Source organism: Canis lupus, chromosome 27 (assembly GCF_003254725.2).
Source record: "Canis lupus dingo isolate Sandy chromosome 27, ASM325472v2, whole genome shotgun sequence".
NCBI lineage: Eukaryota > Metazoa > Chordata > Mammalia > Carnivora > Canidae > Canis > Canis lupus.
Window position 1 is genome coordinate 12,762,908 of NC_064269.1, and position 14,722 is coordinate 12,777,629.

General features: G+C 33.7%; 1 protein-coding gene across 4 annotated transcripts in view; it reads right to left on the reverse strand.

The window, feature by feature from the left end:
* The window catches only part of CNTN1 (contactin 1), a 349,178-nt gene that overhangs the window by 81,577 nt on the left and 252,879 nt on the right, over nucleotides 1–14,722 (reverse strand). The window contains exon 17 of one of the 4 annotated variants that reach the window (XM_025477276.3): nucleotides 4,333–4,969. The exons of the other annotated variants lie outside the window; for them this stretch is intronic. Within the exon in view, the coding sequence (XP_025333061.1) occupies nucleotides 4,890–4,969 (80 nt within the window). The 3' untranslated portion in view covers nucleotides 4,333–4,889. Of the gene's footprint in view, nucleotides 1–4,332; nucleotides 4,970–14,722 lie in introns of those variants that run through there. 4 annotated transcript variants of the gene reach the window in all.

Sequence of the window (14,722 nt, forward strand, 5' to 3'; positions counted from 1 at the left end):
CTTCTCTTTCTCACTTTTTCTCTGCCTCCTTTTTCTCTCCCATTTCTCTCTCTTCCTCTTTAAGCTCCTATTGTTGTACAAACACTCTCAAGATATCTATTAGTAGAGAATAGAAGCCAGAAAAATGTAAGTAAAATAGACTGTAACATGCAGCCTATTTCATTACTACTCTACTAATATGTAGAATAATAGTGATTTCTTAGGTGGTCCTCAGGCAGATAGCTAATGGTTCCAAAGAATGCTATTTATGCCAAATTTAAATTGTAATGAGACACAGACATTGGTTAGATAGAAAGGACTTTTGGAGTTTGACATGCATTTTAAATGTCTAGATATATTAGATAAGAAATTATTTTAACATTCCATTTTCTTTCTTTTATTTTTAATCATTAAACATCGCTGGTGGGGGGGGTTTGGAGGAAGTGGGCTATTTCTCTGACTAGTGTTCGCAAAAGCTTTCTTTCGATTCTTCTTACCATTGTTAAATACTTAGGAAGGGGGAAAGAGAAGGAAATGAAGAGAAAAGTGAGAAAGATCTGGGGGAGGAGATAAAAAGTTATTTAAAGCATACTTATTGTTTTTAGTTTTTATGAAGACAGTCTGGCCAAGTTCTCTTTTTATAGAATTAGCAGTGCAAATTCAGTGTTGATACTCTGCATCTCCTTTTCCGATTCAAAATCATAGTGCTCTATTCCCAACTTCCTTGCTTTCTTAGAGCTACTTTTCTTTACTCCTCCCCATGGAGACTGCCACTATATATTTCCTTTTCTAGTTGCATTACCCTCTCTCTTACTATTCTTGTTTTTCACTCATTATGTTTTTTTTTTCCCCCTCTGGCTTTAAATATCCCTCTCCGAGATTGCTGATTGAGAACACTCCATAAAATCTCACCTACGGGGGATAATTAGTGGTCTACCAAAGTTGTTGTTAGTGTTATGTTTCTACATTGTGGGTTCTTCAAAGTCAGGCAGGAGTCTACAATTACTAAAGCTTGTTTCTATCTTTTTTTTTTTTTTTTTTTTTTTTAGCTTACTGAAGGGCTGTAGAAATAGCCAGAATGGTCCTCTATCATTCTGTGGTTCAATGCAGTCTCAATTTGCCACATCTATACTCTCTTTTCCCAAATTTCTCCAGTTTCTCAATGTTTTATTTTTTTATTTTTATTTTTTTAGTTTCTCAATGTTTTAACTATGAAATCATTGGTTGCAGGCAAATAACAAACATTTCAACGTGTAATACAGATCACACACATTTTAGAGCTCACATAAAGTGATATCTGTACATTAACCAAAGGTGCTAAATTTTAGAAGAGTTATTACAGCTAGTCTGTAAGAGAGTGCAGAAAGAATTAGGACAAGAGACTGGGTTTCCCAGCATAACCCACATGAAGTGAGAAAAAGCCCATTTGAAATTTAGATCTTGTCACCCAAATGTGCCTGTCTGCAAAAGACCTCCAAAGAACTACCTGAACACTGACCACTTTATCCTGTTGTTTTCTTAGATTTGTCTGTATTTTTTAAACAAATGTGAACTCATAACAACATAAAATTTACAGGACATAAAAGGTTAGCAAATAAAAATTTTATATATTTTAATAAGAATATTTTATTGAGTCCTTATTATATTGAAGTAAGTGCTAAATCTTTCATAATTCTTACCAATAACCTAATGATGTAGGGCCATTATTTTCCCTATTTACAGAAGAGGAAACAGAGACATGGACAGATTAAATGACCACAGTCATCTAGCTAGCAAATGACAAAGCTAGGATGTAAACAACCAATCTGCCATGAAACCAACTTTTCAATAAATACAGTACAATCATTTAAAACAGCATTATCAGAATCAAATTAAAAAAATGGTATTGAGCTTTTCTTTGGAGACTATTTATTTATTTATTTATTTAGAGACCTTTCTTGGTGGAAATCATATGAATTACATGGGCACAGCTATATATTTAAGAAAAAAAATGACAAAAACTGTAATACATTGACCATAGCTTTTTAAATCTTTGTTTGATCTGTTAACTCAGATAAATGAACATCAACACATCACCCATTTATAAATTACACACAATTCAGCCCCAGCTTTTCTTGATCACCCTGAAAGTATTGTTAGTCTTTCCTGAATCTTACCAGTGTCTTTAGGAAAAAATACCTATGTATGAACAAAATACAGATGTGGTCTCCACTCAGTTCTTATTCATATGTGAAGTAATCAGAGGAAAAAATAAGTGAGAACACAATTATCTATTAATTCAGTCATTTCTTCTTTAGAAATGTAGTAACATTCAATGAAAAAGAGTTTAGACATTTGAGGAAAAATAGCATCGTCCCCCCAAAAAAAGTACTTTCAAAATGATTATTTATTAGTGCTCAGGTGGCTCAGTTGGTTAAGCATCTGCCTTCAGCTCAGGTCATGATCCCAGGGTCCTGGGAGCGAGTCATGTATCAGAATCCTCGCTCAGCGGTGAGTCTGCCTCTCCCTCGCCCTCTGCTACTCACCCTTGCTCATGCTTTCTCTCTATCCCTACATTTCTCAAATTAATAAATAAAAATCTTTAAAAAATGATTATTTGCATATTATAGGCTGGCCATATTTTCTCAGTCAATAATTGAGACATGTTTTCTGATGAATCAAATGGGATAGAAGATTTGAAATTGGGACCCTCCAGAATTAAACAGGATGCATAGCAGCCTTGACTGCCCCCAGGCATCGCTTGAGTCTATGCTAGTACTTAGACATACTAAATACATACTAAATATTTAGAAATACTAAATACAATACTAAATACTAAATACAAATGTGCTTTCTTCCTCTTAAACCCTGATTTTTTAAACAACTGGACCCCAAATTCCTGGTCCTTTTGGGACTCTCTTCCACATGGCACGTGCATTTAATATAAACCTTCATGTTCCAGAGCTGTTGTAAGCATGAAAGACATCTAGTATCACTCTCTTTCCACCTGCAATTACCAGTAAGTAATTAAAGCAAACACCACAGGCAAATATTCTGTGGTTCATTGTTTATTTTTACTAAAAGAGCAAATTTTAATGAAAAGTTTAAATGTTGAGGAAACAAAGCCTTTTCAGCGGAAATTATCTTCCCTTTTAAAACAAAATAATCTTAAGATGACATTAGTGAAAGAACATCAGTTATATTAAGACAGGTGACTTTTTTACCAGATTGTGTCAGCTAAATGCCCTTTATTATTACAGGCCTATTTCTGTTCTCAAAATTAATTAAGACAATGGCTCTACCATAATGTTATGAAACACAGTTCAATGTCATGTGGTTTCTTCAATGTTTAAAGCTGTCCTAAGATGAAGCTGAATAGTAAACATCTCTACCGTTTAATAGGAGTATAGTAGTCTTTTAATCTCTAACATTTACAAAAGTGAACTTAGATCCATTAGTAATGAGAACCTCTACTTGTCATCAATGAAGTTTATTTAAACAAGAATATTCTCCCTTTCCTGGCAATAAGAAAGTCATATTTATCATGTGATTTCCTTTCTAGTATTTAAATTCAAGACTATATTCCCATCAGGTCTTGGTGGTATACTTTCATTTATGAACTAGATAAGAAGATGCCCACAATGATGATTCATGCATATGTCTCCATGATGATACTTAAGGTACATGAGAATCTCAAATTAATTTTAAATATCTTATTAAAATGCCAATTGATTTGGATCTAAACTCAAAGATTGTTCTATCTGTGATAATGATTGAGACTACAAAACTTAAAAAAAATAAATATGGAAATTAATAACATCTTGATCCAGAGATATGTATTCCTTTATGATGACTAATGAATTATTTTAAAAAGAACACTACATATGTATTGAACAGTCATATCTATATTCCTTAAGCTTTCCTGAGACTTATTCCAACAACAGATGGAGTTGCTTGATTTACTAAATGAGAAGTTCATATGATACCCTATACCTAAATATAAATGTGTTTAAGAGCAAAACTATTTCTGGTGAAGCAACAAGAATTTTAAGTATATCTCTTTGACTAATGGGAGAAAATGAAAGTATTTTCAAATAATGAAATTTAAGCTGTTCCAGAAAGAATTATATACACTTCCTTTTTATCCTTCAGTTATGCTTAAGTCCTTCCAGTAAGAGTATCAAACTTCCTGCCCAAATTAAAGATCCAAGAGGCTGATGGTAGGAGTTAATAAAATTAAATATGCATGCATGCAATTAATGGCTTGGTATCTTCACTTAAACCTTGCTACTGAGATGACAATTTTCTCAACATGCTGTCCATTTTCACTTCTCAATCCCAGGAATTGTTCCAAAAACCCCACAGAGCCATAGGCAGTCTTGAGTTGTTTATTGTTGCTTTTCATCCATTCTTGCCAAATAATTTATATGGGACCAGGATACAAAAGACTACTGGAGTAATGTCCCTTAGTATGTGTCCTAATTAAGATGACTGCTTAGTGAATTTGACAACAACACTGTTCATTACCTGCTTGGCTAAATCAAACAGTCCATTCAGTGGCAATACCCCTATATTATAATTCACCAGTTCTTCATAATTTTTTTCAGATAATGAGCTAATTTCTGAGATATGTAATTTCAAAGAAAAACAGGGCATGAAAACACAAAAATTTCACTTGGCCATTTTAAGATGTACTCGGTTAGTTCATAAGCCATTTTTCATATTAGTGAAGCCATATAATTATATTTTTAAGTATCTTCCTGCTCAAAAGTATGTTTAGAAGTTTCAAAAGGAAAAATCCTCTAAGAACTAGATTGGAAGGGAAAACTGCAGAAGCTACAAGATTGAGTTAATTAGTAAAATCTAGTATAATACGTTAAAAAAAAGAAAAAAAGAAAAAAGGCTTTCACACAAATGGTGAGTGTCAACGATCACCAGGTTGGAGGCAGGCTGGCACAGACGGGGAGAAAAGGATCCACCATGTTTTTCTCTCCATCTTTTCTGTTTTTACCTGCAAGAGGAAAGATCAAGGCTGAAGGGACAGTGTGGATGCCCAGTTAGGGGCAGGAAGCCATGTACTTTGGGGATTTGCCATGAATCCTTGATGGGTAAGTTGAAATAAGAGCAAAGAAAAACCTATTCTCCTAGACACTGGAGATGGGAGTCCAACAGAAAGTAGGCTAAAGTGACAAGGTTTGGCCCAATCAAATGTCCCTTCCCCAATAACAGTGATTGCCTTGCTAAAGAGTAAGAGATGTTGCTGGAACCTCCTTCAATAAACAAACAAACAAACAAACAAATGCACACTAGAACCTTTGTTCTAAGACATATGCCTGAAGGCTTCTAACTAAGAAAAAAAATACAGAAGGTGAATTTAGCAATGATTCTAAAAAACTAATCAGTGTTTGGGACTGGATGTCTTGGGAACTTGTGTCTTGAGTACTATGGCATTTGATAGATAGATAGATAGATAGATAGATAGATAGATAGATAGATGATAGATGATAGAGATATGCACACACATTAGTAGCATAGTGGGAGGAATGAAAGGAAGATATTTATAAAAAGTCTCCCTGGTCAATGTGTGAACTGCAACTATTATTATTCTCTTTCATAAATATGGAATCTGAGGCTTACAGTGATTAACTGACTAGCCTAAGACCACAGCTTAATCTGTAGGTGAAGTGGCTTTCTTTTTTAAAAAAAAAAACTTTTAAAAAATATTTTATTTATTAATTTGACAGAGAGAAAGAGCACAAGCAGGGGAGTGAGTGGCAGAAGGAGAAGGAGAAGCAGGCTCCTGGATGAGCAGGGAGTCTGATGCAGGGCTCATCCCAGGACCCTGGGATCATGACCTGAGCTGAAGACAGATGCTTAACTGACAGAGCCATCCAGGCATCCCTGAAGTGACTTTCTAAGGTATGTTCATCTAATGTGAAAAGTCATACCTTTTCTAATGCATCATACAGATCTTTTAATGACTGTATGTGTATATTAACTATATTATTAGGAAAAAAATCATATAATTTATAGGATGATCATTCACCCTTTTCCCTTACTCATATGTAAGGATAATTTGATTATTAGATTAGACTACTTTATAACCACTACTGTCTCTGTGACGATAGCTATTTAAATATAGGAAACAATATCTAAGAAAATTTGCTTCTGCTGACTGCTTTTTGCAACATTTGTCCTTATAATAAATGGTAACAAAGGTCGCAAAACTCAAAAAAGGATTTCTAAGTCTTTTCAATGAGAACTGAAATCAATAATTTTGGATATATTCCATCCATTAACCCTTCCCCCCACCTTTAAAGTTTTGGTGTTTTTTGCTATACTGCCAGAGTTTGCTTCTCTGAAATCTGACGTTTTAAGTCTGGCAAGAGGGACTATGCACAGTCACACAGTGAGTCTCCCTAAACTGCTGCACAATGCAGTGTCAGTTGCTTGATTTGGGTGAAGTGGATTCAAGGTTGTCCTACAATACACTAACTCTTACTCACTTGCACCATCCCAAACCACTTTCAAAGGAATTGGTGCTCCCCTATTGCCCTGAGAAATGCACATAAATCACAGACAGCTTCCTCACCTCCTCTTCTGTCCACAGAATAGCCATTACTGACTGTGAATACTGGATAATTAGAAATTAAAATAGTGTTTTTACTTTTTTAGGGAGAAAAAAAGCCTTGGGATTCATGCCAGACTATACAATGACTTGTGTGGTGTTGTGCAACCAAACACGACAATGGAAAAGTGCTGTAGCAGAGGAAAGACCAAACTTAATGTCGTGCGGATGTAATGGTATGTCCTAAGTCACATTCAGATAATACATGCGGTGTACAGGGATCTTGTAGTCAACTTCAAGAGGAAATGGGGAGGGTATGAACTATGGTACAGTTGGATTCGTAGGGTACCAAGAAAGAGTTGTAGAACACTTCTCACATTTCTTCCTTTTTCTTTGATTATGTTTTAATTAATCCGAATGATGAAGGTAATATAAGGAGTTGTGTGATAGGAATTCAAAAGGACTAAAATATCCTCTTCGTAATTTCTTAACTGGTCATAGGTTTAGAGAGTAAAGTTTTTTTTGAGTTTCCTTTATTTTTATTTGTTTAGGTGTGGGGGAAAAAAAAACCCTGTAACCCAATCGAATTCTCAAGGGCTGGACTGGTGATGTTGGCTGGTGTCAGAGAGATGCTGGTGGCAGGAAGCCAGTCTGCCAAAAGCACCATCAAGAAAAAATTGGATGTTCCAGAACCTTAAAATGGCAGATTCCACAAAAATCATATGTAAGAAAATTAGTTAATTGGGGTTTTACACCATTAAGTCTTTCCTTGGTTATGTTTTCAGCAATGAAGTCAAGGTGTTTTTGCCTTCTTTTGTTTGATAAAATGAACCAAAAATAGGAGATTTTAAATTCAGATTTCAAATAACCTAAAACTTTACTCTCCTTTCTAACTTAACTTTGAATTATCATCAATGTCTCACAGTGGTTTGGGTGGACAACTTAATTAATTTGATAAAATAAACCATATGCCAACCGTGAAACAGATGCAAAATAAAAATTATATGATCTGGTTTTTGTACTTCAGGAAGTTAAACATTAAGGAGTAGTACAGAAAAAAGTTGTGTAGTAAATTTGGAGCATTGGTATCTGGCCACGTTCTGGCTTTGTAAGATGAGAGCTAAACACTATTTCTTTTCCTTTTTTAAATTTCCTTTGCTTATGAAATGGGATTACCAGTTCTTACACTACTACCTCACAGCAATTTTGTTAAGATGACATGATAAAATTTATATGAAAGTCCTGTAGGCATATACATTATAATAGAAGCCAGTTAAACACTTTGAATGAATTAATTTTTAAAGCTAAAGAGCAGATTTTAAAATTAAGCTTTTAAGTCATCTGCTCTATTTATTGTTTTCTGCTATTATAATTGTATGGTGTTGGGTAGCTAAAATATATATTTTTAAATTACTATCATTTCCCTTGTTATTACACCAGCCATAAATAATAACATGGGCAAAAATAAAATTGCAAAAACGTGCATCTGTGACTTTCTATAGAATATTTCTTACCAATAAGGAAAGAGGCCTACCTACTTTTTAATTTCCCACACTGATTATTTTATTTCATTGACTATATCTGAGCTAGTGTTTTCTATATTGTGTTCTAGCAGTGAGCTTGGATGTTACATCTGAAGTCAGACTGCTTGGATTCAAATCTTGTTCTTTTACTTAGCTATATGTCCTTGGGCTAGTAACTTAGTCTCACTGGGACTCAATTTTCCTATGTGTTTATTGAGGATAATAGTATCCATCTCTTAAAATGGTGCCCCATTAGCAATAAGCCTTTAATAAATATATATCTTTATATGCTATAACAAATACACAATATATGGAATGCATGATATATTTTTATAATATATATCTTTATAATATTATGTCCTATATTATACAATAAATTATGTAATTATATATCCTTATTTTACAATCATAATACATGTCTTTTCACAGCATAAAGATTGGAGTTAAAAAAAAAAAAGATTGGAGTTACAAGCATATAATATTTTGTCAATATAAATTGAAATTATTTTTTAAAATACGAACTAATAGCCATTTATTTATGCTCATAGATTTTCATTTATTTATTTATTTATTAAAGATTTTATTTATTTATTCATAGAGACACACACAGAGAGAGAGGCAGAGACACAGGCAGAGGGAGAAGCAGGCTCCACGCAGGGAGCCAGATATGGGACTCGATCCCGGGTCTCCAGGATCACACCCTGGGCTATAAGCAGCACTAATCCACTGAGCCACTGGGGCTGCCCTGCTCATAGATTTTTAGATTGCACAGGTTATCTGTACTGCTATTATAATTTGATATAATTGGCATAATTGTCAGATAAATTTGGTATCATTGGTAAATATACCAAATGTATAAAGTCTATAATATAGACTGCAGTGGAACATCTAAAAGCATACTATGGGTATTAAGTTCCGTAAAGCTTTCCTCCTTCCTCCTTTCTCTCCAGGAATCAGAGTGAGGAGCAGCAAGTTTGCTGATTGTTTTCTAAGGGAGCCATCAATATAGACAGACTGTGTAGCAAAGAATAAGTTCTAGTTTGCCAAAAGCTGACCAGTTTGATTATGAGACAGGAACAATTAATTAAAGAAGAGGAGAAGAAATCTTCCAAGGAAATTTCTCTCACTGTATTCCAGTGAAGAAAGAGAAAAGTAACCTAAATTTGCATTGATGTATACTTTATAGTGTTGTCTACCAGTTTATTATCCTCACAGTTGGCAATTTTTGAATTTGCAAAATGAAGTGTTAAACTAGATAATTTTCAACACTCATCTTAAAACTTAAAATAGGTGACTTATTCTGAATGAATTACATACTTTGTTGGTATATTTGAAAACTACTGGATTTACATCAGTTTGCATTGAACTTACATTGATAAATACAATTTCAAATTATTGGTGTAGTTTGTAATGTCACTAGTAATTGGAAAAGCTGTTATTTTTTACTAAAGCTTTTTAAAAATGGGACTATTAATGAATTCTAACTTTGAAACAATCAAGCTACTTTCTAAATTCTGTATTTATTAAAAACAGATACACATTCCAGCTCATTATTACAGCTTTGGCATGTAACTGTTATGGAGAACTGCCTCCTAGCAGCTTCTGAATCTGTAGATCTCAATGGTAAGGAGAAGGCTCAATTTCTGGGAAGGCTTCACTATTAATAAATGTATCCCTGTGATTTAGTGCCAAGTGGGGATGGGATGCCTCAGGATGGCGCCCAGTCAGTCATTGTTCCAGCCAGTGTGGGCAGCAAGGGCCATTTTCCTGTCTTAGTCCCGCAAGGGCTGATGAGATGAAATCTTTAGTCTGTCTCTGTGGCAAACTTTCTTGGATAACACAAGTGGAAAGTAGAGGCAATTATCCAAGTATCTGAGGTAAATGTGTGTTTTTCTGACCCAAATACTTGAAAAACTACCTCAACTCTTCTTTCTGGTTTGACTATGATGATCTGGGCACATCTTTCTGCCTATATAAGTGTTTCTTTTTTCTGGATCTTTTCATATAGTTCCATGAAGTTTGGGGGGGAGAGTTATAAGGTGTGTGTGTACTGGTATGCCTGCCCAACTTGGTATGTATACTATAGGAACCTATTTTGTCTGTTCCTCCTAATTTTATAACAAATAAATTGATTAATTTCAAAAGTCCTTTTGAATTCATTTAGGTACTTCATGTCTTAATAATTTTGAATATATATCCACAGTTGTGTATTTGATAACAATTTGAGTTTTGGACTTTAACACAAAGGGAGTATTTATGCCAGATACCATGGAAACTTAAATTGTAATTTAGCACCAGAAGTTCCATAAATTTTAACATGATGGCAGACTTTCCTTCCTTTTGCTTTCATTAATATCCAAGGTCTCTGTGTTAGTCACACAAATCGAACTCTAAATAATCAAAGAGTTAGTAATTTAATCTCTTTTTAATAACTGTCTATGGCTTTATCTTTTTCCACAATGTTTTAAAACTTTAACTACTATTTATTAGATTTGCCAAACAATGAGAAGGGAAAGAGAAAAGTGCAAAAGCTGCAAGCACTAACTTTTACTACTTACTTACAGCAATTCTAGAATGGACTTGGTACTATACCAAATTAACTATACAAAGTTTTAGAGTATGAAAGTATTAGCTATAGATGTTTTAGAAATTAATGATCAGTTTTATTTAAACGTATTCTCTGGAAGAAGCCTAATACCATGAGAAAACTGGACTGAGTGTCCAAGATGATTGTCACTACGTAGATGGGTAATACAGGGCAAGCCTCTCTGAGTCCCACTACACAAAATAAAGAGATAGGAATTATCTAGATAACTTCTAGGATTCATTCTAGATTTAAAAATGTATATTCAAATCTGAACATAGTTGCAGAGATTTCATATAGCTACTGTGAAGAAGCTAGGGGGAAACAAGATTCAATTAATGCATGATTTGACAATAAGAGGACCATTAAAACGTTTTTATCTTAAGGAAAATGTTTATCAATTTCATATTTTTTTAAGAAAGAGTACTAATTAACCTGGAACAACAATCTCTGTTAGATACATCAGAAACAATTTTGCCTGGACAGCAAAGAGACCGATGCTCTGGGTATAAACTCTACTAATATAGAGCAGCTGGGAGTAATAAATATTCAAGAGCATTTCCTGAAGAAAAGACCATTAGTCAACACATTGATGATTTAAAATATAGCAGTATTATTCAGACTAAAAAGTATATCGACAGCTTGCATCAGGTTATTTATTTGGCTATGTTAACTCATTCAACACAAGTTTTAAAACTGGGTTAGTCATCAACCAACATAACCTCCTTAAGAAAGAGTCTAGTGACCATATCATTAGGCCAAGTAATAAAAATTTCAACAGATTACATCAAATAGAGATGGCATCTAACTTACATCCATTTCCATTCTGCAACTGTATTTTGGCTTTAGGAATAAAGTGGAAAGCTTCATACACACACACACACACACACACACACACTACTTATCTAAATAAAAATCCACGTAAAACAATATGAATACAAACTTCTAATATAACTATATACACATTTTAAACTTGATTTAGGATATAAGATTTAAACAGTTTTTGTGCTACCTGCTTTAATTTCAGCTACTCTTTTCCCAAAATATTTCCAAATTTCATGTGTCATATAGAGTTTAAAAATTAGACCAAAAACCAGTTTCAGATAGTGAAAGTCTTTTTTCTTTTGTTTACCTTTAAATCTCAGACTTACATTAAGAAATTGTGCTTAATATAATATATAAGACGTAAGGGGGGGCATCTGAAAAGCATAGTCTTGATTGCATTTTCTATTTTGGTAAACATTATGTTCAGCCAGACGTCAGTAAGGTCTTCCTAACAGCTGGTAGCAATGCCAAGAATATTTATAATACAGCAGAAATACCAGGGAAAGTGGTAAAACACGGATGTCAAAGCCTAATTTCTTGCTTTGTGACCTAATTTTATGGTCCATTTTTGAATGTTGTCCAAAAGTGCACTCATGAAAGAGAATTTAGGTTTGGCAAGCTGCAGAAATATTCCCACAAGTGCTGCTGAATAAATCCTGAAAAACCTTTCCCTCTAAAGAAAACTCTTTTAGCTGAAGAGCTTAAATTCTCCAGAAATGTCTTTTGTTAAAGAACATTCATTCAGGGCTCTTCATGTGTCAAAACTTGCTTCATGAAGCAACCTGAAATGTATTTCAGGGACCTAAGAAGTAAAACATTTATTATGACAGCAACAACAAAGACATTCATATCAATTCTCTTAGTTTAGATTTTTATTAAAAAGTCTAAAAACATTTGAAGTTTAATAATCAGTTCTTTTTTTGGGGGGTGCTAAGAATAGTTTTAAACTATGAAGGGTTTTAAAATATTATGCAAAAAAATATATTATGCAATTTACCATTGTTTAAATTCTAAATTCCTTTCGCTATATTATACACACATCTGTTTTAAAAGGTTAATTCTGAAGTTACCTCCTTCACACTGATAAACAATATTATTTTTAGTTGAGTTTATATATGCTCCCTTGGTAGAAATAAATCTTTTACTAAAATCTTCTAGAAGCAACTTTAAATGTCATAATACCAAGAATGTCATTATAATCTCTTGTAAGGTTATCTTAATTTTTATATTAGTGCTCTAGTTAGGGGATGTTTCATCATATTATATTTTTTTCTTAATGTTGATACATAGATTGATTAGTTCTGTGAAGAACTGTAAAGGTTTTGAAGCTAAACTATCTTACTTAGGGACACCTGAGTGGCTCAATGGTTGAGCATCTGCCTTTGGCTCAGGTTGTGATCTTGGAGTTCTGGGATGGAGTCCCAGATCAGGATCCCCAAAGGGAGCCTGCTTCTCCCTCTGCCTATGTCTCTGCCTCTCTCTCTCTCTCTCTCTCATGAGTAAATAAATTAAAAATTTTAAAGTAAATAAATAAAATAAACTATCTTAGTGGGACTTAGGCTTTAAGTTCACCTGTGCTAAAATGATGATGAAGGGGAGGGAAAAACTGATGGACTTAGCTCTTTTCCCCACTTGGGTTGTTCTCCATTCCCATGCCACTCATGGCCTTTATATCAGAGCTTCCTTCTGTGGCTTATGGCAAAACATTAATATCATTTTTTCAATTGTCTGGTTAGCATAAGACATACTGGAGGAAAAGAGGACCTTATTTTCTTATGAAACACATTTCTAAGGTAATTTATCCCAGAATACATTTGATAAACAAAGCAATATCATTTGCAAACTATTTTCCATGGATTCACTAGAACAATAATTTCCAAATACCAGTTAGACCACTGTATTGCAATCACTTTAGGGCATTATTAAAATAATAAAATAAATAAAATAATAAATAAATAATAAATAAAACCAAATAAATAAATAAATAAATAAATAAATAAATAAATAAAATAAAGATTGATCAACCCAAGACAGGTTTGAACATTTGGTCACTTTGGAATGCTATATTAATTTGATGTCTTCCATAATAATAATACTAGAAAAATATATTTAATATTTATTTGAAGGAAAGATAAAAATGCCTACGGAAAAAAAAAAGAACATGCACATTGTCCTCTGTTGCCTTCAGTAATTCAATGCTAGCCCCAAAGCTGCAAGCCCCTCTTGTTTTTTTTGAGGTCTGGAGGTTACCTATAAAAACTGAACTAGAAGGTAGTTTGCGGCCTTCACTTGTTCAGATATTATTCCTGGGTGTGTTGCATTCCAATTATACCCTAATTATACTATCCTTGAAAAAAGAGCCCATCAGTACTTATTTTCTTTATATTTTCAGTATATTATATGTTGAATGATTTTTTTAAACTTTCTGTTTTGAGGTAACTGTAGATTCACATGCAATTGTGGAAAATTATGAAGATCCTTTGCTCCTTTGCCCATCCCTCACCCTGACATTTTGTAACACTAAATTATAATAGTACAACCAGAAAATTTATTTTGCTGTAATCAAATTAAGTTTATCTTAATTTTTATATTATTGCCTTATTAATATTTCACTAGTTTACATGCCTTCATTTGTGTGTCTGAATGTTTGTTTAGTTCTGTGCAACTAATAGTTTTGTCAGATGCATAGACCATCACAGTTATAGAATAATTTCATTATAAGGATCCTCTGTGGTATCCTTTCATGGCCACATCTACTTCCCTTCCTCTGCCCTCTCTAACCCATGACAACTATTATTAATCTATTCTCCTTCTCTATAATTTTGTAATTTTAAGAATGCTATGTAAATGGAGTTATGCAGCATGTAACCTTTGAGGTTGGTTTTCTTCAATCATCATACCTCCCTTGAGATACATTCAAGTTGTGTGCATCAGTAGATCATTTCCCTTTTACTGAAGAGTGGTATTCCATGGTACGATATACCACGATTGAACCATTCACCTCTTTGAATGAGCATGTGTTTTTTTCCAGGCTTTGATTATTATGAATAAAGCTGCTATGAACATTTGTTACATATTTTTCTCTGAACAGATGTTCTTATATCTCTGAGATAAATGCCTATGAGTACAACTACTAGGTGTACGGTAAGCACGATTAGAAACTGCCATACTCATTTCTAGGGTGGCTGTCCCATTTTACATTTTCATCAGGAGTATGCAAGTGGGATCCCTGGGTGGCGCAGAGGTTTAGCGCCTGCCTTTGGC